Below are 26,378 nucleotides of genomic sequence, written 5' to 3'. Positions count from 1 at the left end.
AGGAAAAGTAAACATAACTTTCTCCATTATATTTAGTTTAATTGGTAAGCACCCATTTACCACTTCTTGATTGAATTTATTTAAATATGTTTATCACTGTTAATATATAATTATTGATTTACAAGATATCAATCACCGTATTAACCAAACTTATATTAATCAACGTACAGTATTTTCTATCCTTTGATTTATTGTGTCCGATATGGCACTCGTGTATTGCTTGTTTGAACAAAGTAGTTATTTACAAAGATATTCAATAATTGACTAATTAAAGCTTTATATAAGATAGCGGTGAGCATAATGTAGCCAAAAAATATGGTACAATAATTATATACGATACTAATAATTAAATAATCATAGTAAATCTATGCATATATTTTATAAATATAATTTTAAAAAATTATATTATTATAAAATATTTAAAATGGACTTTCATGCCGTCACTATTTGCTTCGTCGGCCGACTGAACGTTTCATTTTCATTTTTTTTTTTATTATTATTTTTATTGTGGCGGTGACATGCACGGTGTACACAAACAATCCAAGCAAACCATATCGTGAAAAAAGAATGTGAAATTGTACATTTGAATATACATAAAAGCATACATCTCCGAATGAAAAGCAATTATGCAGCACTGCCTTGAGATACGAGCATAATTTGCTCTGTGACCACGCTTCTAACTCAAAACAATCTTTTATCCTGGAGTTCAGGCCAAATCGATTTTGTCACCAACATCTCCAACTGTCGCTTCTTCTTTTAGCTTCTTCATCAAGTCGTCCGTCGTCTCCGTTGCCGCTTTGGATTCTGTGAAAGAAAGGAAGACGTTTGAATTGAAAATGGCGTACGGATTCATCGGCAATTTCCGACCTTTCCTCGTCCCGGCGACGCCCGTTTTCATCTTGTCCTTGGGCGTGTTGGCGCCAAACACCACGTTGCCCTCGGCGTCGGTCCAGTAGGAGGTCACGCCAAGGTCGGGGGTTCCCTCGATCACTTCCAGCTAAAACCCGGCATCAGGTACGGTAAATAAACAGCTCAAATAGTCAATCGGAGAAAAAAAAAAGCCAAATATGAGTTCCTCTACTTACTCGTACTGATTGCAAAAAAAAATATTTTACGTGATTTGAAAATTTGAGCAGTATTGTCATGTTTCGGTTTTATGTTTGTTTTGTTTTTTGGGGTGTTCATGTTCTTTTTTTTTTTTTTTTGTCTGCGTTCAGTGTTTTGTTTTGTGTTGCTTGTCTATTCCCTCGTCTCATTATGCGTAGCCACGCCCACCCGTGTGTCAACCTATCAGTGCCCTCAGACGCTTGTGTCTTCCCCAGGTGTGTCTTGTCAAGTAATTAGCGGTGGTGTATTTAGTAGGGGTGGGAATCTTTGAATGTCTCCCGATTCGATTGCGATTTTTGGGTGTGCGATTCGATTCAGAATCGATTTTCGATTAGGTGCGATTATTATTTTTTTTTTCAAATCGTTTGATTGACAATGATTTTTTTGCTTCAATTGATAGATTTTCAAGGAATCGTAATGATCGACTCCGGTCTGACTCGCTAATGCTAATTAGCGCTCTACTCGCGTCGCTTTTATCACTCAAAAGCTAAACGGCGCCACGCTAAAAAACAAAAACTTTTATTGGAATAACTTGATCGTGACTTTTTCCTTCTACTCTCTAATGTGGCTACAACTTAACTGTATCAGACCGCGTGGAACCACACTGCCCCTAAGTGGCCAAACCGAGTACAACATGAACAGCGCTGCCAATAAAGGCACACACAAACAAAGGGAAGACTAAAATAATCGATTTTGCGGCACTTAAAATCGATTTTTGATCGTACTTAATGAGAATCTATTTTTTTGGCACACCCCTAAGCCATTTTCAAGTCAACCTCTGAGCAAATATTCAGATTAGGGTTGGCGTCCATGCTGGAGGCGGGTCCGACGCTACAGGAATCGGGAGTGGGAGTGAAGGGCGTGCATGGTGACAAGGTGTGCAGGAAAAAGTGAGACGTCACACAGATGAGGTGGAGGTGGAAGTACATGCTTGTTTTTTTATTATCGTGAGTGTCGTTGCGAAACACGAAAGGTTGTAACAGTGAGGGTGAAGGTGGGCGGCGACCATCGCCATTGTGATCGGTGATCTTCACATTGGACGGGCGGGCACAGGAGTGGAGGTTGATGAGCACAACGTTTCAAGTGAAGCACAACACAACAATCTGGTGATCATGTTTGACGCCATTTTGCTACAAATATCATCAGTCTTGTGCTCGGATTTTGTCAGCCTGTTTTGACTCGTTTGTAGAAAAAGGGGGGGTCAAACATGTCTAAACGCGGTCGCTAGCGTGAGCGCCGCTGCGTCGCGCTAGCGTCAAATAAATAAAACAACACAACAATTAGTCGGGCTTGCTTTGACAAACAAACAGTGAGACTTTCTCGTTCAAATCGAAAAACATTTGAAAGCAGTACAACGTCATTATTGTCTTACTAACGCTTGTGGCACCGCATGACTTTTACATTCAGCACCAATTTCAACAAAAAAAAACATCAAAAGGGCCCGACCGATTCATTTGATCTCATCGGTGTAATTTTAACTTTTAAAATTCTGCAAAAATCAGCAGATTTTTTATGCAATTTTCTACAGATCTTTTTTATTTTTTTACACATGAACACATTATATTAGAAATTGTGATATTGTGACATTTCCCTCCAAATAATTCAAAATTGCCGATTTTTGCCAGTTTTTTCTTAGTAAAATTCAACAAATGGTGTCATTGTAGGACTCTGCTGTTCATATTTTATCTTCATTTTATTTAATCGGCTTAATTTAAATTTTTAAAATCCAGCAAAAATTTGCGGATTTTTCACGGCAATTTTTTTCCGATTTTTTTTCTTTTTTCTTTTTTTTTTTAATACACATGAACACATTATATTAGAAATTGTGATATTGTGCCATTTCCCTCCAAATAATTCAAAATTGCCGATTTTTGCCGATTTTTCTTAGTAAAATTCAACAAATGGTGTAATTGTAGGACTCTGTAGTTCATATTTTATTTTCATTTTATTTAATCGGCTTAATTTAAATTTTTAAAATCCAGCAAAAATTTGCGGATTTTTCACGGCAATTTTTTTCCGATTTTTTTTTCTTTTTTTTAATACACATGAACACATTACATTTTTACCGATTTTTGTTGTTGTAAAATTCAACAAACATGATGTAATTGTAGGATAAAAGTAATCTGTCTGTAATTGCAATTTTTATTGTTGAAAGAGACCAAAAACAAAGTTATTTTATTAATTTTCTTTAAATAACAGCCCAATTAATCCGCTATCCAAATTGGATTCTGCCAAATATTGTAATCGGCATCGGCCTCAAACAATCCATATCGGTCGGGCCCTGAACATCAACATCAAAACCTAGCCGCTTTTTTTTTCTTTTTCTTCCAGGTCCGCACATTGCGCAGGCGATGGGGGGGCGGGGGTGGGGTGGGGGGGTGCTCATTTTTTGCGTCCGGCCACCTCCTCGGGGATGAAGACACTTACGGTGAATTCGGCGCTCTCGGTGCCGTACTTGTTCTTGACCAGGATGCTGTACTTGCCCGTGTCGGCCGTGCTGACCGCCGTGATGGTGAAGCTGGCGAACTTGCCCGACTCCAAGCGCAGGATGCAGTGCTCGTCCGACGTCAGCTCCTTGTCGTTCTTCAGCCACGTCACCTGCGGCAGCGGCTCGCCCGAGATGTTGCAGGTCAGGTTGAGCGCCTGCCGGGAGGGGAGGGGAGGGGGCGGGGCCAGGGGAGGGGGTTCGTTGGGTTAGCTCCAAGTGAGGGAAGGTGGATGCGGTTGAGGCTCCGCCCACATTACCTTGCCCTCCTGGATGGTGACCACGTCGGGAAGGCCTCCTGCCACTCGGGCGCGGTCTGAACGCGGACAAGGGACACAGTCAGTGGACGAATGAGGACTAATGGGTGAATGCGTGATAGATTGGTGAATAAATGGGGGGTGGAGGCATAGATGAATGAATGGATGAATTAACTAATAAATGATGCACAAGTAGAAAAGTGAATGATCAAATAACTTGTGGCTCATGAATGGATGAATAATCCCTGAATTGCGTGGATGGATGATTGAATGGACACGTGGTGAATTAATGTTTGATCAATTAAGGAATGAGGGATGAGTGGATTAATAATTGCTTCGGTGTGAACGAATGGATGCATAGTGAATGGATGATGGATGAACAGAAACGAGAATAATGAGTGGATAGATGAATGGATGAATAGATATGTGGTGGATGGATGAATGAATTCACGAATGAATGAGGAGAAAATGGATGAGTGGATGAATGAATGCGTGACGACCGAATGATGGATGCACAGATATGAGATGGATGAGTCAGTGGATGAATGAATGAATAGATATGTGGTGGATGGATGAATGAATTCACGAATGAATGAGGAGACAATGGATGAGTGGATGAATGAATGCGTGACGACCGAATGATGGATGCACAGATATGAGATGGATGAGTCAGTGGATGAATGAATGAATAGATGTGTGATGATGAGTGGATTGCTAAATGTTGAATGAATAAGGAGACAATGGATGAGTGGATGAATGAATGTGTGACGACTGAAGGATGGATGCACAGATACGAGAATAATGAGTGGATAGATGAATGAATGAATAGATGTGTGATGATGAGTGGATGGATAAATGTTGAATGAATGAGGAGACAATGGATGAGTGGATGAATGAATGCGTGACGACCGAATGATGGATGCACAGATATGAGATGGATGAGTCAGTGGATGAATGAATGAATAGATGTGTGATGATGAGTGGATTGCTAAATGTTGAATGAATAAGGAGACAATGGATGAGTGGATGAATGAATGTGTGACGACTGAAGGATGGATGCACAGATACGAGAATAATGAGTGGATAGATGAATGAATGAATAGATGTGTGATGATGAGTGGATGGATAAATGTTGAATGAATGAGGAGACAATGGATGAGTGGATGAATGAATGCGTGATGAGGCAATGATGGATGCACAGATATGAGATGGACGAGTCAATGAATAAATGAATGAATAGATGTGTGATGATGAGTGGATGGCTAAATGTTGAATGAAGGAGGAAACAATGGATGAATGGATGATGTATGCGTGAGTGAATGATTGGATGGATGGAAGAAAGTGCACTCGTGAGGGATGAATGGATGAAAGCGAGTGAACGGATGAATGCGTGACTCTATGGAAGAGCGATGGTTGAATGAATGGATGAAATACAGGCTAACATATAAATGGATGAAAGGCTGAATGCTTACTTTTTTCTGCAACAGCAGCCGCTCTAAAGAAGAGACGAAATTAAATGAGAAGCAATTTTTTGGAAGCGTAAGACAACAAACCCGCCCCTCTCACTCACTTGAGTCTTTTGAATTCGGCCAAAGCGTCCTCGTACGCTGCAAAAGAGGAAGCAGACGGCGGTGAGAGGAGGGAACACGGAGCGCCCGCTCACCCGCCCCCAAAAAAACAGGAAGTCGAAGCAACCTTGAGCCGCCAGCTCCACGGTCCTCCGCAGGCCGCCCCTGCCGTCGTTGATGTTGAACTCGATGGCGTACTTGCCCGTGTCCTTCTCGGTGGGCTCGCTGATCTGAAGCCACAACTGGTCGCCCACCACGCCGCTCTTCAGGCGCTCCGAGAAGGCGATGGCCGAGTCCCTGGTTGGAGGGGGAGGGGCCCAAAAGTCGTAAACCGCAACTATTGCAATCGTCATAACTCACTTGTAATGCCACGTGACCGGCAGCAGGTCGTTGTAGTAGCTGACGAAAGTGTAAAGGCGAATGCCTTGATCCGTGCTGGTGATCTTCAGCGGCGTTGACGAGTTAGCTGGGAAAAGATGAAAAAAAACAAACAATGGCAGCGGTTCATTTGAAGCGGCGAAAAGGTCACCGGGACGAGACCAGGCAGCTTTTTTTTTATCTCACCGATGTAGTTGAAGACTTCGTTCATCAGGTCTTTGAAACCTGCACGAGAACACGTTTCATTAGGTAATATTCATACTTTAGTAAGGTAACGTGTATTAGCTCATTGCTAACTTCAGGGAGGTAGCATGTAGTAGCTTATTACTAGCTTCCGTAGGGTAACGTGTATTAGCTTATTGCTAACTTCAGGGAGGTAGCATGTAGTAGCTTATTACTAGCTTCAGTCGGGTAACGTGTATTAGCTTATTGCTAACTTCAGGGAGGTAGCATGTAGTAGCTTATTACTAGCTTCCGTAAGGTAACGTGTATTAGCTTATTGCTAACTTCAAGGGGGTAGCATGTAGTAGCTTATTACTAGCTTTAGTCGGGTAACGTGTATTAGCTTATTGCTAACTTCAGGGAGGTAGCATGTAGTAGCTTATTACTAGCTTTAGTCGGGTAACGTGTATTAGCTTATTGCTAACTTCAGGGAGGTAGCATGTAGTAGCTTATTACTAGCTTCAGTCGGGTAACGTGTAGTAGCTTATTAGTCAATTTGTTGTTTTAAATGGGTAACATCTATTGGCTTATTAGCTTAAGGCTAACTTTTGGGCGCGGTAACAATGTGTTATGCGAGACGGAAAATTTATTATTATTATTATTAATTTTTTTTCTAATTTAACTCTATGTAAATGTTTTTATCTCCAATTTCCATTCCAGTATCAAATTCATGGTTGATTATTGTGCAAGAAAGAGCAGGTTTGCATACATTGGTCGGTCAGATTTAACGTGGACGTGTCTTTTCCTCGCTCGTCCTTCAGGACCATCTCGTACACGCCGGCGTCCTTCTTGGAAATCTGTCGAGAAAAGGCCAATGCATTGTGGGTACGACGCCACAGAAAATCTGCAATGTCATCAAAAAAAAAAAAGGTAAGCGTGAAGGGTGCTACATAAAAAACAAATGGGTGAAAATGGCAGCAAAAAAAAAAAAAAAAGCCAGCAAGCAAGCAAGTAAGCAAGCAAGGATTAACTGAAAATAAATAGGACCAAAAATGCAATCGTCTTAAGTTGCTGTTATTCCTTTTTCCGCATTTCCTGGTTGTTTTTTTGCGACGTTTTTTTTTTTATTCTGCATTTTTGTTTTCGTATTTTCACGCCTGCGTGCACCATTGTTTGTTAATCAAATCCACTTAAATGTAATTTCTCATGAGTTATTGTGTCCACTTTGAGTTCCACGTTCTGGCCGAGGCTAATTGTTACGAATGATAAATAAGCAAGCAAACATGCAAAATAAAAATAAAAAAACAGCAAGTGATCCCAACTTTAAGAGTTCTGCCGATATGGACGTCTGCGGAGTCGGAGGGCGGGTCGGGCTGCAGTGGGAAAATAATGTGACAGCAACTTTATTAGCAGCGGCATTATGACAGTGGCGTGCGATGGGGCGAGCGAGCGTGAGGCATCAAGGAGGGGAGAGAGAGAGACAGACAGACAGACGGAACACAAATCATGTCCATGATATTGATTTCTTTGAAAATGGCTTTTGTACGATATTATATGTAAATATAAGACACATACATGATCATTTGCAATGGATGGTTATTATTTTTTTATATGAACTCGTTCGCTGCCATTGACGGCTATAGACGTCAAAAATTCATTTGAACTATTTCTATTAGTTTAACATTTTTATTCCACTCTTGTTAACAAGAAACCTAGAATTTTTGTTTTTATACATTTAGAACAGATATAAAATTTGTGATTAATCGTGAGTTAACTAGTGATGCCATGCAACTAATTACAATTAAAAATTATAATCGCCTGACGCTCCTAGTTTTTAATCTTTTTTAAAATCGCGTCAGGCGATTAATCACAAATTTTACATCTGTTCTAAATGTACACTATTTTTTTCTAGGTTTTCATACTCAACAAAAGTGGGGAAACAATTTTAAACTAATAGAAATAGTTCAAATGAATTTTTGACGTCTATAGCCGTCAATGGCAGTGAATGAGTCAATAGCTCCGTTAAATTCAACATTTCAACGCTACAATATTTTTTCTACTGTAGTACCTTTTGCAATATTATTTCCCAAGCATAATTATAACATTTACCATATAATTGTATTTTTTAATTATACATTGGTGGTTGAAAAAATAAAAAAAATTATTGTTTGGCGTATATGTCGTTTAGACATTTGAAAATACAAATAAACTAAAATAGAATTTGGCACTATATAGAGAGTGTAGCTTTTCCAAAATGTCACCTTATTTATTTCACTACATTAAAATTAAAAATTAAATAGAATTAATACAATTTTTAATCAAATAAAAAGTACTGAGCTACATTACAGTATTCAAATTTTAATTGTATTTGTTTTTACATATCTAAAAAGAAAAATCAATGAACTAATAACCCTTACCTTGATTGTTGATTGACTGTGAGAACTCATAACTCCGCCTCTTACCTGAGCTATTTCCAGCTTGAGGACGCCCTCGGTGAAGCCCAGATTTTGGTCCGCCTTGATCTCCCGTCCGTCTTTGTACCACAGCGCCGACGTCTCCTTCTTGATGTTTCCCACCTTGAATGCACAAAAATAGCATTTTTAAAGATACAATGCTAATGTTGAAATAAATCCAGTTCTATAAAAGTCTCACCTTGCACTTGAGTATCACACAACATTCTTGAGTGACCTCGTAGCCCAAATACTCGATAAAGTGAGGCCCTGGAACGCGCAAAATGGTGGGTAAAAAAAAATGTAAATGGTGGAAATAGGAACCTAAGATGGAGATTTCCGTATGTAAACGTAAAGTAAACCTTGCTTCCGGAACCATTCTTTCCTCTGGAACTCGGATTCCTTCTGCAGCTCCTTGAACACTGAAAGAGGAGAAGCACAATTTGCGTTTGCATGTTTTTCTGCCCTCTTGTGGACGGAACACAAAGTGACAAGATGGCTCAGGCTAGGCTGTGCCTTCATTAATCAGTCTGTGTTAAGGTCCGACTGATATGCATTTTTTGAAGCCCATGCCGTTTTTTGGCCGTTTTTATAATGCATAAAATTGTTTACCTCTTGTTTATGTTTAACAAATTTAAAACATCATAAATCATGCTGTTTCTACTATGTACTGTCTCAAATGTTCTCCAATTTCGATCATGTAAATGTATAGGATTGTATGCAGAGAAACGCTTCTTGGGAGGAGTAATATGGCGGCCTATCGGCTATCCAGTAATATATACAGACCTGTGAATCCTCCCTACGCTGTTAGCATTAGCGCTAGGCTAACGATGTTTCAAAAACGAAACACGTTTTGTACTTATATACAGTGGATGCCATTCTTCTTGTCATCTGATTAGTTTTACAGTTAACTCCAACTGGTTTGTCGTTGAAGAAGGACGCGAAAGGACAACAGAATAACATACACTAAACACTTGCTAGTTGCTAATGCTACGCAAGCAAAATGGTGCGTTCAGGGTACTTTCACAGCGTCGGAAACTTTGTTTTTCTTCGATTATAACGTTTTAAGGGGGAAATAATCGGCCATTGTTTTGGCAGATGTGCGGCCAATTATAAGCGGTGGCCGATTAATCGGTCGGGCAGTATTTCATTTGTGCAACAATGATGATCATTTTAGTTACCGTCTCCTATGAGTACCAAACTAGACTGGTTGGTGGCTTTTCCGTCCTGCATCTGGAAGGTGAAGGTGCCTTCATCCTCAGGCATAAGCGACTCCATGATCATCTCAACCACGCCCGTGTTCTTGTCAAAGTTCATCTTGTATTTCTGACAGCAAAAATGTGAAAGACGCCTTGAAAAGAGACATGTCGGTAAAGAGGGAGAAGGATTTGCCTCCCGTCGAGCCGGCCCACCTCGCCCTGGGCCACCACGTTGTCGTTGAACACGTAGTCCACTTTGGCGTTGGCCGACATCTGCTCGGCCTGCAGCCAGAAGCGAACTCGGCCCTTCTCCAGCATCTCCACGGCCAAATCGGACTTGAGGGGAATCGCTAACGAGGACGGAGGACAAGTTTCACTTTCATGGCTTCTACTTGGAAATACTGCAGTGGGGGGCACTCACTGGGGAACTTGTGATCGTGGCTGATCTCCAGCAGCCGCTTCAACTCTGTCACAAGCGACATGTTAAAAGGTGTCCAAAAATAATTCTGAATGTTAACTCATTTGCTCCCAAAAACCTATAAATTCATTCTATTTTTAATATTACCATGCTCCCAAAGACATATTTATATGTTTTTTAATGCTAAAGCATACAGGCTTTGAGAGTATAAGAGATCAACCTGTGCCATGTTGCAACAAGCTCTTTTTGTCAGCGCTTTCACCAGGAATGTGAATATTGATGAAACTTGGCTATATTCTAATGCTAATTGGTGCAAAACGAAAACAAATAGGAAAATACTTTTTTTTTTTCCTGATGAAAGAAAAAACGAATCCAAAATCCATTAAAACAGCCGGGCGCAAAGGGGGTTGCTTCAGTGAAAATGGCTGGAATAAGTTAAGATAGAAGTCGTCACCTTACACAAAAAGTTCTAGCTTACCCAAAAAAAAGCAGTGTCAGCACAAAAATGTCAAAAAACGACACGGAAAAAAACTTGCTGGGTTACGAAAATCGTACATTACAAGAAAAAAAAAAACGTGAAAAGTCTGAATATTATCGGGAAAAAAAGTCTTGCTACCACCTTCCTACCTTCAGGTGAGATGGTGTAGCTGGACGAATCGCCGTCAGTGTGGCTGACCAGACACGAATAAATACCGATATCTTCCTCTCCGGGGGAGTTGAACGTGACTTTGGACCTGAACAGAAACATCCGAATCACCCTCAGTTGTGTGCGACCGTTCTTCGCTGAGCCCATTCGTCAAAATCTCACTTGTTCCCTTTTGTCTCCACGGTCAAGCGTGAGGACGGTTCGTCCATGTCCTCGTAGTTCTTGGACCACACGAATTTGGAGTCGGGTGTCATGCCGGCGCATTCGAAGTTGAGAGAGATGACGCCGTCGTCGTCCACGTCCACCACGATGTCCTTGGCGCCTGCGACGGGACGCCAGAGGGTGGTGAAGGTCACGCCGTGACCAATCGTGGCCTCACTTTGCTACCTGGCTTGGTGACGGCTTGGACCGGTTCAGAGAGGTCCGAGCTTTTCCCCACGCCGGCTTGATTCTGAGCCCGAACGCGGAAGACGTACGACTCCTGCTCTTTCAGATTCTTCACCTGCGGAACCGGGAGGAGCAACGGTTTTATCGTATCAGATTGAAGGTTCGCCGATATCGTGTCTCCGTGAGACGTCCACCTTGAAGAAGGTGTTCTGCGTCGCCTTGGTGTTGAGTCCTCGCCAGGCTTCCTCCGGAGCTTCGGCCTCCTTCATGTCCACGTAGAAGCCGTTGACCGGATCGCGCCCCTGATACACCGGCGCCTTCCACAGCAACACCATGGAGTCGCCTCGCACCTCTCGTAGCTGAAGATCGTGAGGAGGTCCTGTACAAAAAAAAAAAAGAAAAATGTTTGTTTTTTGTTTGCATTGCATGAATAACATTTTCCAGATCCTCGCACCTGGAACGGCAATGGTCCACTCCTCGCACAGGAAGGTGTCGCTAGGAAGCGACGGGATGCCGACGCCCGCCATGTTGGCCGCCCGAACCTGGAACTGGTACTTCCTGTTCTCCTTCAGGTCGGTCACCTGACCACATAAAATGAGGTCCATCTTTTAGAGCATTTATCCTCATGAAAGTTGCAGCCTATCCCAACTGACTTTGGGGTACACCCTGGACTGGTCGCCAAGCCTTCACACGGCACACATAGACAAACTACCGCTCACATTCACACCGACGGACAATTTAAGAAATCCATAAAATTATTGGGGAAAACGTGCAAATTCTGCAGAGGAAAGCCTAAACTGAGATATGAACCCAGAACCAGTCCAGGTCCAGAGAAAGTAAAACCCCTGCCACAGTTTGGATTTAGCCCCAGGTGCTAGCTAGCTAGCTCCCTAGCAAGTAACCGAGCACCCGGGGAGCTAGCTAGGGAGCTCGCTAGCTAGCACCTGGGGCTAAATCCAAACGGTGGCCGGGATTTGCCACCTCTGACCCTCAACACACGAGCCAAACCTTCTAACCGCTATCGACCATACTGACGTGTGTTTACTGTTCTGCCAAAACAAAAGTGACACCAAGTCTGTTTTCAAACTCACCCTGTAGGCACGTTCGCTGACTGCCCTGATGTTAGCCTCGTGCCACTTTCCCGCCACGCCGTCCACGACCTCGCGGTAGTCCACGAAATATCCCGTGATGTCGGCCCCTCCGATGAAGGTGGGCTGCTTCCACGCCAGCACCATGGAGTCGCGCACGCACTCCAGCACGCTGATGCCGAACGGCGGCGCCGGTGACGCTGAGGTGACACACACAAACTCGAATCAGCCTAGCCAACAATCGGACATTGTTTTTCCCGTCTTTATGCTAATAAGCTAATGTGTTCCGTCCTTGTGTAAAGATTCAACATTGGTAAATAACCCTTTAAAAAGAAAATATTTTTCACAATGAGACATGCTAACCCAGGGTAAGCTAAGATAGCTGAAATGTATCAAATCACTTATTTCCTGTTTTGTTTTTCCCGTGTGAAAACTAATTAACTGTACAACTACCAGTAATAGTTACAGCTAATGATAAAAACTGTAGTAGCTCATAACTATATTTTAGCACCCAATAACTAGTAAACATTTAAATAACTTCAGACAGTGGCTTAGCGCTGCTGTCAAATGCTAGGCTAAGCTAATGGAGCTGTAATATAAAAATCTAACTTTCCTGTTCTTTTGTTTACTAATATCATTAGCAGCTAATTACTAGTTTATCACCACATTTACTATTACATTAAAAACATTTTTTTTTTTAGTTTTGCTGTCATGTGCTCGCCTTAGCCACTCCAGTCACTTCTCTCCTGATCTATTTTGACTAACTGTGCTAATGGTACTAGCTAATAGCAATATTTTTTAAAAATGCATTTACCAGTTAATATTTAAATAGCTTTAAAACAGTTTGTCTTGAGACTGAGTCAGGCTAAATACATTTTCCTGTCTCTTTCTATGCTATGCTATCATATGAGATGCTAAGCTAGGTCATCTTGTATCACTTATTTCCTGCCGTTTAGTGAAGCTATGCTATCATAAATAAGCTGTTTAGGCTAAAAAGTGTTTCAGTCTTTTGAATATGCTACAGCGAACTTAAATTTAGTCAATGGTTTTTATTTACAAGATGTTTGTTATAATGGTAATATCTAATAAGTACATTTGGTAGTACATTAACCAGTAAACATCTTGCAAATTAATTAGCTCAAGACAGAAGCATGGAGTTTCAAATGGCTTCCAATCTTTATGCTACATGCTAAGTTAAGTATCATCTAACCATTTGCACCTTTGAAAGACGGGGGTTTGATGCTGTTAGTTGATGTCAGATTAAGTCTAATAGAGACTGCAAGTGGTTACTGGAAGTGTGCGGTAATCTGACATGGTGGGGGGGGTGGGCTGTGCCTAAGGGTCTTCGGGGCAACAGGACAGCGCGCTGCCCCGAGTGGGAAAGGCTGTGAAAAGTCCACATATTGCCTAAGCGTGGCTGCCTGGGAGTTAGAGTCCTTCCGGTGGGTTTCACAGTGACTTACCTGCCTGGAGAATGCCACAGGAGCGCCACCAACTGGTCATTTGCAGTCATGTAAAATAGAAGTACCTGCAGTTCTGTACATTCTTCAGGTATGTGCACTTTAAATATTAATTTTCTGCCGACATTTAATTTTTTACAGGAGTTGAATCAGTCTTTTTTACAGAACTGTCTGTACTTGTACTTAAGTACTCAGTGGGGGTAACTTGAATAGTATTAGGAGGATTGTTTTTGCACTTCCCATTCTTATCCAGTGCTCACCTTCAGCCCGTGCGTCCGGCCTGGCCGCTTCCCGGTTAGCAGAAGCATCTACTGACAACCCGCATGCCCGCTTGGCCCCGGGGGGCCCCTTGGCTGTCTTTTGAGCCGGCCCCTCGGCGCAAGGAGAGCCTAAATCTGCTGCTACGTCAGTGCGTGCTTCACAAAGCCAGCCTGGCGGTGGCTCCGAGGCCGGCCCGTTAGGCGCAATTGGGCCCACGTCGCCCCTCTCAGACCCTTGGTTTTGGCTGTCCGAGGGGCCGGAGCTAGCCGCCACCGCCGCAGACCCGGGCCCCCGCTGGGGGAGCTCGGGGTCGGCCTGAGCTTTGCTTTTTGTGTCAGCGGGGAGCTGGACAGTATCATGCGTGTCCGTCCAGTGTGGCCTGTGCGCGGTTAGTCGGCCCTGGTTACCCCCCGGCCCCGTCTCCGGCAACACACCATGAGGGATGCCGCCCCCTACGGGAGTTAGCAGAGAGAATCAAGAGAAGCTGTTTTTAAACACAAGCAGAAAAATACAGTTGCAATTAAAAGGCCAAAAAATTATAAATCAACTTGGAGACTAAAAGATGTCTTCATCTGACTGAGAGGGACAATGAAGGCAAGATGGCCAACAAGTGACATCCACGTGAGGACAAAATGAAAACATGCAGACAAACACGCTACGGTAATCCCCCACATTTTTGCGTATTCACAAATTCACCTATTCGTATTTCCTTCAGCTGAACCTACCGTGGCTATAAAGGTTAAAGTGCCACTGATTGTCACGCCCATCTAGGTGGGGTGAAATTTGTTCTCCACATTTGACCCATCCACTGAGGGAGCGGTGAGCAGCAGCAGGGGCTTGTGCTCAGGAATCATTTGTTGATCTAACCTCTAACCCCCCAATTCCAAACCATAATGCTGAGTGTCAAGCAGGAAGGCAAATGAGTCCCATTTTTATAGTCTATGGCAGAGGTGGGCATCGAGGGCCGCAGTCCTGCAGGTTTTGCGTGTTGCCCTTCTCCAACACAGCTGATATATGATCAGCTCATCAGCAAGCTCTGCATAAGCCTGATAACGATCCTGTTGATTGGAATCAGCTTGTGTTGGAAGTGAGAAACCTACAAAACCTGCAGGACTCCGGCCCTCGAGGACCGAGATTGCCCACCTCTGGTCTATGGTATGACCCGGCCAGGGATTGAACCCACAACCTCCCAGTCTTGGGGCAGATACTCTACCACTAGGCTACTGAGCTATAGATGAAAAAAAAAATAATCACCTCAAGTGATGCATCTGGCTAAGAGTCAAGGTTTGTATATCTGACTGGGAGGAGGTAAATTTTGCTTCGGTTACAAAATAGTCTTGCCGTGCATATGAAATCATCTATAAGCCAATTATTTTCAAGATTAGAATACATTTGTAATGATATAGGGATCATAGTTTGTGATATATTTAGATTAACCTATAGAGAATTCTAACCATTACTGGGGGGGGTGTTTTTTCCTGATGCGAGGCAGGGATTACCGTACTCAATGCCGATGTATTTCCCATTGACACGGGTTTTATTGTAGCAATTCTGTATCCTTTCACAGAATGTTCCCATTTCCCATATTGCCAGTAAGGAATACATGAGCATTATGACAATGAATGTGCTTCATAAAGGGAAAAGAAACATGCCGAGATGCAGTTAAAGGCTTCAAGTATGTTAGTTGTCAAGACGAAGAGGTTTACAAGGGGTCTTGCAGAGATTGACTTTGCTACTGTACTTCCCCCTGAAAACCCCTGATCCAAATGATTAAGACTATGCAAGTCAATGAGCAACAACAAAGCGAGGTTAGTTGCCTGGTTGTGATGGGGGTCCGTGCGCTGGTACCTTCAACACTGGGGAGTGGTTTGCCGACACGTCGCGCGCCCGGGACGGGGATATGTGGGGGAAGGGGAAGGGAAGGGAAGGATGCTGGTTGTGTGATTCTTGGGCTGGTTTGTAACCACCGCTGAGTTGGATCGCACTGACCCAAATTAGAGGAAGTCTACAAGTCCTGACCCGCTTCAGGCTGTGCAGGGAGCTGGTGCTTGGTTTGGTTTGGGTGGATGTAGGTGGAGCGCAGCAGACAATAAAAAGTGACAGGGTGGCAGAGTGCAACCACGGTGGAGTGGAACAGTGTGGGAGTGCCAGATGGCTCAAGAGAACACAGGTGATCAGATGCCACATCTTGTATTTGCTAGACCATAAACATACATTCAATTCCTTGAAAGATATCGGAGTGGTGGCTTTCCTCACCAATCGCAGCCTTCACCTCCACTGGCTCTGATTCCGGAGAGAATTGACTAAGTCCTGCGGCGTTCACTGCCCTTACCCGGAACACGTACTTCTCTCCCGTCGTCAGACCGTGGCAGATAAATCTAAAAAAAAAAAAAGAAGTGCTGTTAGAGTTCAAATTGCTTGGACATAATCTAGGACAAAACATACTCAACCTTTCGCTTTAATAAAAGCAATTCCACAAAAGTCAAGGTTTACCTGGTCACGTTGACAGGTTTATTGTTGCACGGCTCCCAAACGTTACTGCCCACGATGCTCGCCTCGATGTAGTAGCCCACCAACTCCTTGGCGTCACGGGATGCTTCCCAAGATACCACCACGGACGTGTCCGTGTTCCTCGTGGGGACGACTTTGCTCGGAGCAGATGGAGTGTCTACAAATTCAAACATTCTCACCATGTCACAGCCATGAACGCGGATCTTCGGGTTTGCGTGCGACCGGGCGGTTTTCTGACCGAGCTTGTCACCGACCGTGGTGGCCTCAGTGGGGTCGGACGGCTCGCCGACGCCGGCAGCGTTGCAGCAGCGGACGCGGAAGCAGTACGAGTTCCCCTCGGCCAAGTCAAACAGCGCAAAACGAGGCGACTTCACCGGGATCTCGGTGTTCACTCGTTGCCAGCTGTCGGTGCCTGAGACGCACTGAAGGGACAATGAAGAAGTCAATGACAACATCATCATCAGTTTTGCCCCAACTGGCAGTTTTCATTGGGATTGACCCTCATTTACCGAACCTGTCTATCCTAAGTAAGGACTTGATTCAAATTGAAATCTAGTGAGGGACTTAACTTGTAACTTGCTTGATACTTGAAAGTTAGTTGAGCATGTGTGACTTACACTCAAGATTCAAAGTGGTTGGTATCTCTCGGAGTGTCAGTACATCGAACTGTACCGTATCATCTGTCTTCTTTGGCAGGGTACACTTTCACACTGCTGAGATGTGACGCTATTCACGTAACTGATACAGCTCTCCATCTCACCCAGGCTCCTCTTGGTAGTCACATAACTCAGATCAGGGTTTACCATTCCAAAGTATATTGAAGCAAGCAAAACTGAACCGACCCACTTGATAATATGGCTTTCTTTTAGATTGGTGCTTAACTCTTGGTGCTTAAAACTTTGATTACCTTCTCTACATAGTACATGACACCTTCCAGGCCTTTCTCGCCAGGTGGCTTCCAGCTGAGCACTAAGTAGTTCTTGGTTGCTTCTGTCACTTGCAGTTCTTGAGGTCTGCCAGGAACAATACCCTCTGCCAAAAACAGTCATGAATCATAAGGAATCAACATACTAAGCTGGATTTTAAAAAATCAGTTTCTGATCTTACAAACCTGCAGGTTCCTCCTCTGTGACAATGATCTGGCCGGTCCAAGGAGCGGAGGTACCTGACAACAAGATGATGAGGATTCGGTCTAGTAGCTGCTGTTTGAAAGAATGTCCGAAGCACGGTACCTCTCATTCGGGCGCGATCAGCCGGGTCCATGGCAGCCACGGGTTCGGACACTCGGGACGGATGGCTCATGCCGTTCGTGTTGACGGCACGAACGCGGAAGATATACGAGCGGCCCTCGACCAATCCGGTGACCGGGAAACGGGCAAACTTGATGGGCGTGTCATTGCACTGGATCCAATGGGTTGTCCCGACCTCACACCTGTACGTATTGCAAGGTTGAGACCAAGATTGAGGTTAGGATCAGGTTTGTGATCTAGGTTAAGATCAGGGTTGGAGAGTTAGGATGAGGGTTGGTATCAGAATTAGGACTAAGATCAGAGTTAGGGTAAGGATCAGTATTTTATTGATCTTTAACCTGTCCACAAAGTAACCCAGGATCGAGCTGCCGCCATCAACCGCCGGCTGCTTCCAAGAGACAATGATGTAGTCCTTGTTGGCATCCAGACAGCACACATCCAGGGGGGCCCCTGGTGCTCCTTCCACTTCGGCGTCAGCATCTTGGACAGAGCAGAAAGGTCAATCGTCTGGCTTGTTGCCATTGGCTACTTTGGTTTGAATTATTCCTGCGCCGAAGAAGAAAAAACTGGGCAGCCCTTTCTTTCCCCTTGAGCCTGATATTCAAATTATTGGATTATCTCATCGGACCGTTCCATATCTGTGCCCACTTAGAATAGTGAGACTGAAGAAGACCGTGACAGCGGCTGATGAATGTTCCGGCATTCCCAGCATGGGCCACCTGGGACACTTTGGAAATGTCAGCTGCTTTCCAAGGGGCGGTCCGCCATGATAAGCTTGACCGGCCTCTTTTTCCATGGTGTTGTGTCTCTACTGACGATATTTAAAAGCAGCAGCTTATACTTGAAACACTTTGAATGTTGAACGTGCCTGTTACGTTATGGGTTTGAAACTAAAAAGATAATGTTCCTAGTTGTAGCAGAGCAGTGGCATATAGATGAGGTTGATTTACAACCTGTAACCTGTACCTCACAAACAACCTGTACCTCAGTACAATCATTTCTAAAAACAAAACAAACCAAAAAAACAGATAATGGTAACATTTCAGATATGAGCTCACCCCTCACAAATACGTAGGCAGAGTAGGTTTTGTATCCGGACTTGGTGGTAACGCGCAGAGTGTAGAGTCCTTCGTCTTCTTTGTTGAGGTGTGTAAGGGTCAGCGTGGCTCTATCGCCACTCCAGTGCATGTGATTCCACTTGGACGGGGACAGGAGAGCACCTGCGTCGAGGAGACGTTACAAAATGAGATGGAAGTCAATCATAAATAGTCGGGCTGAAGTGCACTTACCATCCCTGTACCACTGCACCTCGGGCTGGTAGCGATGCAGGGCTGGGTAGATGATGACGGTGCACCCCAGGCTCATGGTCTCGCCCTCCCTGCCGAAGGACACGCCAAAGTTGTCGACGATGTGGGTCTGGAAGGTGATGCCATACTCGGACACGGGGCCATCTAGAATAAAAACCAGTGAAAAGCAACGTTAGCAGAACAGGGATGCTAAAAGCTACTTGGTGACTCAACTGGGTGTGGTCATGCACTAAACTAGTGAGGCACCACAAACCAACGATATAAATCTCCACATCAAAACCACCAGTGGGGTTGGTTAATTTTAAAACCCGAAAGGTTGATTAAGAATAGTCGCTGCTTATATCTATCGGTTCTAGTCGAACTATTGATGGGTTAAAACAATACCGGTGGTGATCATGCACACGTATAGTGGCTACTTGATGTTAGCCACACCAAAACCATGTGCCCCGGTTACCTTTCGCACCAGTCCCTGCAACAGCAGCAGCAAGGAAACAACGAAATCAAGTAAATAACAAAAATATACTGCATTGTCATTTCAGTCGTATTATTAAAGGTTTGGCAGCTTTTTGTATTATGTATATTGACCAGAGAGAGTGTCGCGTTAGCATTAGCACTGACGCAGAGTCCCATTTTATAATATGCGTTTTAGCTACATAAGAAGAGAAAGTGTTTACTGCAAAGGTTACGTTCCAAACCACCCCAGCGAATGTGAGTATGCCTTTTAAAGGCGGAGCTACTCGGTTGACTGGCGTGAACGTGACGTATTTCCTGGCTATAGCATTAGCTATCTCTTTGACTGCCAAAAACGTTAAATAACGTTTATTAAAATCCTATGGAGGAGTGCCAAAGACGTTAAAAGACGTTCTTTTTTTCAAAACAGAGGTGAAACTAACCATTTTCTATTGTTGATTACTGAAAAATGGAATAAGGTAGAAACAAACTTTTTGTTCTGATGAAAGATGAGAGTCCAATCTTTCATTTGGTAGTATGTGCGTTTCCATAGTCCAAACACATAATTTTCTGTGGACCTTGAAAGATCAGTCAAAAATGCTGAAATCGGCTGGCACCCACGGCATCCCTTTTCTGAAAACGTCTGGCAGTCAAAGAGCTATAGATTTCATGCAGCGCTCTTGTATGGCATCTCATTCAATTGCGCAGTTTTTGCTTCCATATCAAATGAAATCACACGGCCACATATTGAGTTTGTACGTACGTCTTGGCACTGGCAGGAACTCGTCCACTTCCCCTTTGAACCCTGTGGGATGACAGCAGTTACTAAGTTTATTTTGCATTTGAAACACGATACTGTGTTTTGCCATATGTCGAGTGCCGCGTGCCGGACAAAAGGCCGCTAATCACAAATGGCATCCCAACACCGTGATGTTGATATACAGTATGTATCGGGATTTTTTTTGGGGGGGGGGTGAAGGGGGGGCTGGTTGTTCGTGACTTACTTTTTACAACAACCGAGGCGTAGGCGGACACCTCGCCCTTGACGTTCATGGCCGAGACGCGATACTGGGCCGTGTCCTCGAAATCGCACCTGGAAAAAAAAGAGAACATCAGGTGACGGATGATGATGATGCACACATTCTGTCATGCCCTTAAACCCCCCCCGCCGCCATGTAAATAAACCCAACTATGTGACTGTAAGGCGCTCTCTAACTCCCCAGCCAGGAATACCGAAGCTATAAATAAACACAGCTGGTGATGTCATGGACACCATCAGCTGACCACGACAGCACTGGTTTCTTCATTAGGCTGCAAGTAGTTGTAACAATTGTATGTTTGTGAGTGACTCCTGCTCAGTGGAATTGAGTCCCGAGTAGCTACAAACAAGTGTATGTTTGTGATTCCATGATGATTCAATTAAAAAAGGCTGCATTTTGGGCCAGTCGGCACTTACTTGTTGATCTCCAGTGAGTGCACGCTGTACTTGCTCTCGATTTTGTACTTGCCAGCGTTGGCATGAGGGTCGATGGTCACATTATTTTTGTACCTTGCCAGAGGAAGAAGAAGAACTTTCAACTGTCTGAGGACTCAAGATGAACGTCAGCGGGATGTTTAAGTGTCTGTCGTGACTTCTCACCAGACGACTCGAGGGTCCGGCCAGCCGCTGATGGTGCAGTGCAGCCTCACGCACTGCTTCTCCCACACGGTGTGCGAGCGAGGCTTGATGATGAACTCCGGGACGTGCAACAGGCTGTCTTCGTTCATGCGCTTGACGTGCTCCTCGTGCTCGTGCAGCTACAGAAAAGCAGGAGGCGGAGACGGAATCTCTCTTCAATCGGATGCGATTTGTTTCATAAAAAGAAAAGATTTCGGATCCCAAACATCCTATGAATAGCCGGGCCTTGGCTAACTCAACACAAAATCACCCATGGGATAAACATGGAGCTTCCTTGGAACTCCTGAAGAATTTGTCACCCTCCGACATGTCTGGCCGGGACAAATGAGCACAGTGGGGTCCCGTTACCAAGCCTAATGAATGGCTGCATCACGCAGGGATATTAATGTCTCCCTTGTGTGTAAGCTAGATCATCACCAGTCCCCACTTAGCACGCTAGCCTAGCACTTAGCACTTCTGCCTCGAAATTTTGCTGTTCAGGGAGGGTTCTTTTCTTGCCTTCCTGTGTGGAGTTTGCATGTTCTTCAGGTACTCCGACTTCCTTCCACGGTCCAAGACATGCTAGACTCTAAAATGCGGTGGTCTACATGTGACCTACGATTGCTCTACCTCGACTCTGGCCCAAAGTTACCACTGACCGTTTTTTTAAAGGAAATCCTCTGGGCCGACTCGCGCATGGCCTCCTTCCTGGAGATCTGCTCCGATCGCTCCATCTCCAGGCCGCTGGTGAACGTATCGCGGCTCTCCATGTAGGCGGCAGTGTCCCGCAGTCTGCTCGTGTCCGTATATCCCGCTGCAAACTCTTGGCTTGATGGTGGAGGATTGTGCTGGTGGTGAGCAACAGGCGAACAACCTCGCAAGACTAAAGATGATACCTGGTCCTGAAGATGGGCACCACGTAACCGATGATTTGGTTCTCCCGGTCCACGGCCAAGTAGGAGGGTTTGGTTCTCTTGGGCAGCAGGTCCAGTCCGGGTTGTGACGACCAATCAAGGCTGAGACGTAAAGGGTGCACTTTAGGAATGTGATTGGACAAGGTGCGATCTATAGTGTAATTACATTAGTACACCAGGTACAATGGAACAACGGTTTTACGGATAGTAAGCCCTCTGTTTTGGATCTTCTTTTTTTTCGTCTACATTTTATCCCGGTTTTCGTACAATTGGTGGAATGAGTATAAATTGTCAGATTCCAGTCCCTGTATTGTCTATCACTATTGTCTGTGAGCTAAACTGTGAAGCTATTGAAGAGGGTCTTCTGCGCAGATTTAGTCATAACTGTTTTAATTTCCTTATTTCCTCAGTAGAGCTTTATTCTGCGGATGTATCTTTGTGAGTGTTATCGCAATTTCTGCCAGGTGCCGGCATGTCTGAAAAACCTCCTCTATTCCACAACAATGGGCGATTGTCTGTGGTTGAAATCAATGTGTTTGAACGATGTCTTTAAAGTCTAATCTCATGTCCGGTGAACTCCGGGTGGGCTGTTTGCTGGGGGCTTTGTGGTACCGCCCTTCAAGATAGTATAAGAATGTTGCAAATCCACTGTAATCTTTGCACTTGTGAGAGGCTGCAGCCATTGTCTGGAACTCACTTGTGCCCGGAATATTCTGTAGAAATAAAAGCTTCGAAGTAACTGTTCATCGATCTCCAGCCTGCATTCGGATAACCAACATTCTCACTACCCGAAAGAAAACGAACACGCGGAGGAAAAGATCGGCCTCCTAACACTACCCAGCTATTTTACCAGGGTATGACAAATCAACTGAGACTGAGATGTGCCTCTTATCTTTGAGTTGCAAACCGTGTGTGCTGCTCTTGTCTTTTCCCAACATTTGATCCAAAAGATCTTCCTTGAATCCAAATATAATAATCCTTGGAGCTGAAAACGACAGTCATCCGTCGGCATGACGTAGCATCTGCTAGCTGCATCTTAAGCCCCCACTTCCTCGCCCCGAGATCTTGGTGGGCGCCCAGGCAAGAGATCAGGTGGCGTTAACAAAACCTAAACCCCCTTGAGCTGTTCGCACGCTCCGAGCAAGTGTATTTAAAGATGTCCGACGTGCTGCTGCGGCTTGGATTGCCGTTTAGGCTGTCGGTCGGAGACATCCTTCAAGATGATTTGCTTTTGTTATGTAATGTGTAATCAAACACATTCAATCTTTTAAGATTTGAGAAATCCGTACATGTTTCGGGTCCTGGTCATTCTAGTCGTACACTGAATTTTGAACGAATGCATGAACTTTAACGGGGAACTCGGGAAAACAGGTAAGCCATGACGTTTGCAATGCGAGCTCGAAGGCACTTTGACGTCAATTTCAGTCAACAGGACAAAATGGCAGCCCACTGAGATTGATGAAAATGGATGGATTAATCTTCTTCTTTCTAATTCCACCAGCGCAATAGTAATCAGAATACTGGGCCCAATTTTCGTGCCCATCACAAGTCTAGCGCAAAGCAGTCTGGGTGGAATTTTCTTTTTTTTGTGTGTTTTGCTTGACTAGCGCAGATTAAATAGGAACCTTAGCCTCGTTTTGCGTGGTTGTCGGATGGAATACAGCTGACTCCCTAGCGAATTGAAGCGGCTCCCCTCATTTCCTTTGAAATCAAGGGGTAGAAGCCCACGTTGCGGAAGCAAAAATTGACTCGCTCGGGTCTGTGTTTGAGATTGGTGTGCTCAAAGTGCGTTAATGGATCAAAAAGCATGCCGTCTGATGGTTTTGAAGATACGAGGATTCCGCTTGACTCCAGCGATTATGCGTTATGATTTAAGAGACGTTAGTAAAATGATGCAAATGAGCTTCAAATCCATGCATGAAGTCAACAACAGGCAGGTGTGGATTAAATGGAATGGAATGGAGATGATCCCAAGTGTGGATGGAGCTCCATCGGCAAATGGTGTTAAGAGGAGGGAGACCACGGTTGCGGGGGGGAGGGGGGGCAGCTCCTGTGTCTTACCCCCTGGTTCTGGTGCCGCCGCTGGTCCCGGCCGAGTACCTGCCACCCGACTGGTAGCGATAGCCGCTGTCGTAGCTGCGCTGGTGCTTGCGGTAGAACGGTACCGAGGCCGACATGCTTGCGGGTGCCTGCGGATTTTGTTCTGCCGGGTTAGCGTTCGAGAGCTTCTCACAACATGTTCCTCCACGCCGAACATGTATCGTTAATCCAGCAGTCCAGTCATAGTCAGGCAACACGTCACATGCTGCATCTTTCCAAGCAGAAACTCACCTTTTTTTTTTGCGTCCGCGGGAGACTTGCCACTTACCCCCTCTTCCCCCTGCAGGTGACTTGCTGGACTTTAAGGGGCAAATTCCACAATGAAGCAGGTAGCAAGCAAGGAAGGCACAGCGGCGACTGCAGGTGGACAAGACTGCAGGGCACTCAACCAAAATAATGCCAGTCTCCCCCCCCACCCACAAACACACCGGTCAGTTTGTCCCAGCGGCAGCTGCAGCCTTTTAAGGCTAGGGTGGGGATAAATATAGCGCGGGCAGGCGGGGGGGCGACGTGGGGGGGTGCAGGTTATGGACCAATAAGCAATCGATGGCCGATAAGCAGGTAAACACTGTTTGGGTTAAAGCGCAACATCATCCAACAACAATACATTTACATTTAAATCACCATAAATTCATTTTGGAATTAAATTAAAATAAAATTCACATCTTAGCTAGTAAATGATATTAAATTGATTTTTGAATTGAATTACTTTTGCATTAAGTGGAAATCAACTAAAACAACTCTACCTTTGAACCCATTGACAATTTTATTTTTATTTTTTTTTTACATTTAAACCGTTTTTAGTATGTTTGATTCCATTGTGGTCCACATTGTCATTAGCTGTTAGCGCTTCCATCTTAAAATGAAACCACTAATAGCATTGAGTAATCAAGCCAACTTAATTCTTTTTCATTTAGACCCCCTCAAAATAACAAATTAGTTTACTTGAAAAGGGGCCTCCTGAGAAGTGACGACTTTGGAGATATGAGGATTCCGCCCACTAATAAGCTTGTTAATTGCAAATTAATGTAAGGGGATCGTTATTGATACATGGGAGCACAACTGCTTATTGTTTGCAAGCTGGTTGTAATTTTGTTTTGTTATTGTTGTGTGCAGCTGTTTTAAACACGTGAAGCTGCACTGTGCCTGCTAGTTACCTCCCCCAGGGAGCATTTTTTTTTATCTTTCACTTTAGCTTAGTGCACACATACCCAGCAGCCTAACTTTAGCCGGCGCTGTGCTATTGTTACTCGTCATTGTCACTCTCTAAGTCTGTTTAGGCCACCGACGCTTATGTTTCACTCTCATATGTACCCGCTGACTTCAGCAGCACTCAGGAGATACAATGAAATGAAATTACATTAAATTCACATTTAAAAAAATAACAGGAATTTATTTTAATTAATAATTTAATTCATTTCACATTTAAATTACATTTAATTCACTTAAAATGTGCATTTTAATTGAACAAGGTTCAATTCCTTTATTTGTTTGATTGAATTTACATTAAATTCACATTTACATAAAATTAACATTTGAATTATATTACATTGAAGTTCAATTTAAATTTAATTAAATTCGCATCTAAAAAATAAATTTAAAGTACATTAAATTACATGTAATTTAATCAATTGTAATTTAGATTTTTTCCCCCTCCGGTGCAGAAAATTTGCCTCTTTTTTTTCCTCCTCGTGATGTTGAAAAATCCAAACCTTCTTGAGCACAATGATGCAGTGCCACTTATTGGCCACCAGATGCCGACAAAGTGACGACTCCGAAATACAACGATACGGCGTGAGGAATAGTTGTAAACAATCTATATATTTTCAAATATTAACCAAATAACCCTATGAAAATGTTCTGGGTTGAAACAAAACATGAAATGTGCAATGATAAAGAGGAAATGCAGTGTTACGGGTGACAAAGTGCCTCACATTTACACCCCTTGACTCATGTTACTGTTGAATTCCTGGACTAGTAATCCTCCCTATGAGGCGATGACTGTTGAGCCAACTGCTGCCTGTGTGGCCCATTCACCATCTATTATTATCGATTCTATTAGCATTTGTCCATGTTATTACTAATACTACCCCTTGCCAACATATATGGTCAAAGGAGCGATCTTGGGAGAAAAAAATAGCAATGAAAATCCAACAAAACACAATTAAAATTAAGTTACGTTTGTGTATTTTCTTATTTGAACATTTGACCCAGAAAGTTGATATACTGTACTTAATCTATTGTTTTAATGGCCCCTGATTGCATAATATGGTGGATCAAGCTTGTCTTTCCATATTTGGACATATCCAGGAACGTCAACGAA

The 26,378-nt window shown here is 43.9% G+C and overlaps 1 protein-coding gene across 4 annotated transcripts; it reads right to left on the bottom strand.

Annotated features, from left to right (window-relative positions):
• Positions 1-641: 641 nt before the first annotated feature.
• Positions 642-24,465, bottom strand: myom1b (myomesin 1b). Of its 4 annotated transcripts, XM_077555103.1 has the most exons (41): positions 24,287-24,465; positions 24,017-24,144; positions 21,938-22,057; positions 21,701-21,869; positions 21,024-21,181; positions 20,841-20,933; positions 20,389-20,477; positions 20,148-20,189; positions 19,389-19,403; positions 18,917-19,078; positions 18,686-18,847; positions 17,966-18,107; positions 17,610-17,809; positions 17,489-17,542; positions 17,285-17,409; positions 16,616-16,799; positions 16,360-16,534; positions 16,123-16,244; positions 13,866-14,318; positions 12,149-12,345; positions 11,512-11,638; positions 11,252-11,436; positions 11,058-11,172; positions 10,833-10,992; positions 10,652-10,758; positions 10,028-10,072; positions 9,820-9,956; positions 9,589-9,733; positions 8,770-8,829; positions 8,610-8,677; positions 8,420-8,533; positions 6,727-6,814; positions 5,982-6,020; positions 5,778-5,883; positions 5,545-5,714; positions 5,420-5,456; positions 5,322-5,344; positions 3,853-3,908; positions 3,535-3,750; positions 868-997; positions 642-804 (listed from the first exon to the last, which is right to left on the bottom strand). In XM_077555103.1, exons 2-41 carry the CDS (start codon positions 24,130-24,132, stop codon positions 707-709), a joined length of 5,004 nt encoding a protein of 1,667 aa, XP_077411229.1. In that variant the 5' UTR covers positions 24,133-24,144; positions 24,287-24,465; the 3' UTR covers positions 642-706. The 4 variants fall into 4 exon arrangements, with proteins under 4 accessions (XP_077411229.1, XP_077411231.1, XP_077411230.1 ...); XM_077555104.1 differs by lacking the exons at positions 642-804; positions 868-997 and having other exon boundaries at positions 2,020-3,750; XM_077555106.1 differs by lacking the exons at positions 642-804; positions 868-997; positions 19,389-19,403 and having other exon boundaries at positions 2,020-3,750.
• Between the last annotated feature and the right edge of the window lie 1,913 nt (positions 24,466-26,378).

This window comes from Vanacampus margaritifer, chromosome 20 (assembly GCF_051991255.1).
Source record: "Vanacampus margaritifer isolate UIUO_Vmar chromosome 20, RoL_Vmar_1.0, whole genome shotgun sequence".
NCBI classification, from domain to species: Eukaryota; Metazoa; Chordata; class Actinopteri; order Syngnathiformes; family Syngnathidae; genus Vanacampus; species Vanacampus margaritifer.
Note: the sequence above shows the minus strand (reverse complement) of the source record. Positions and strands in the feature narration are given on the sequence as shown.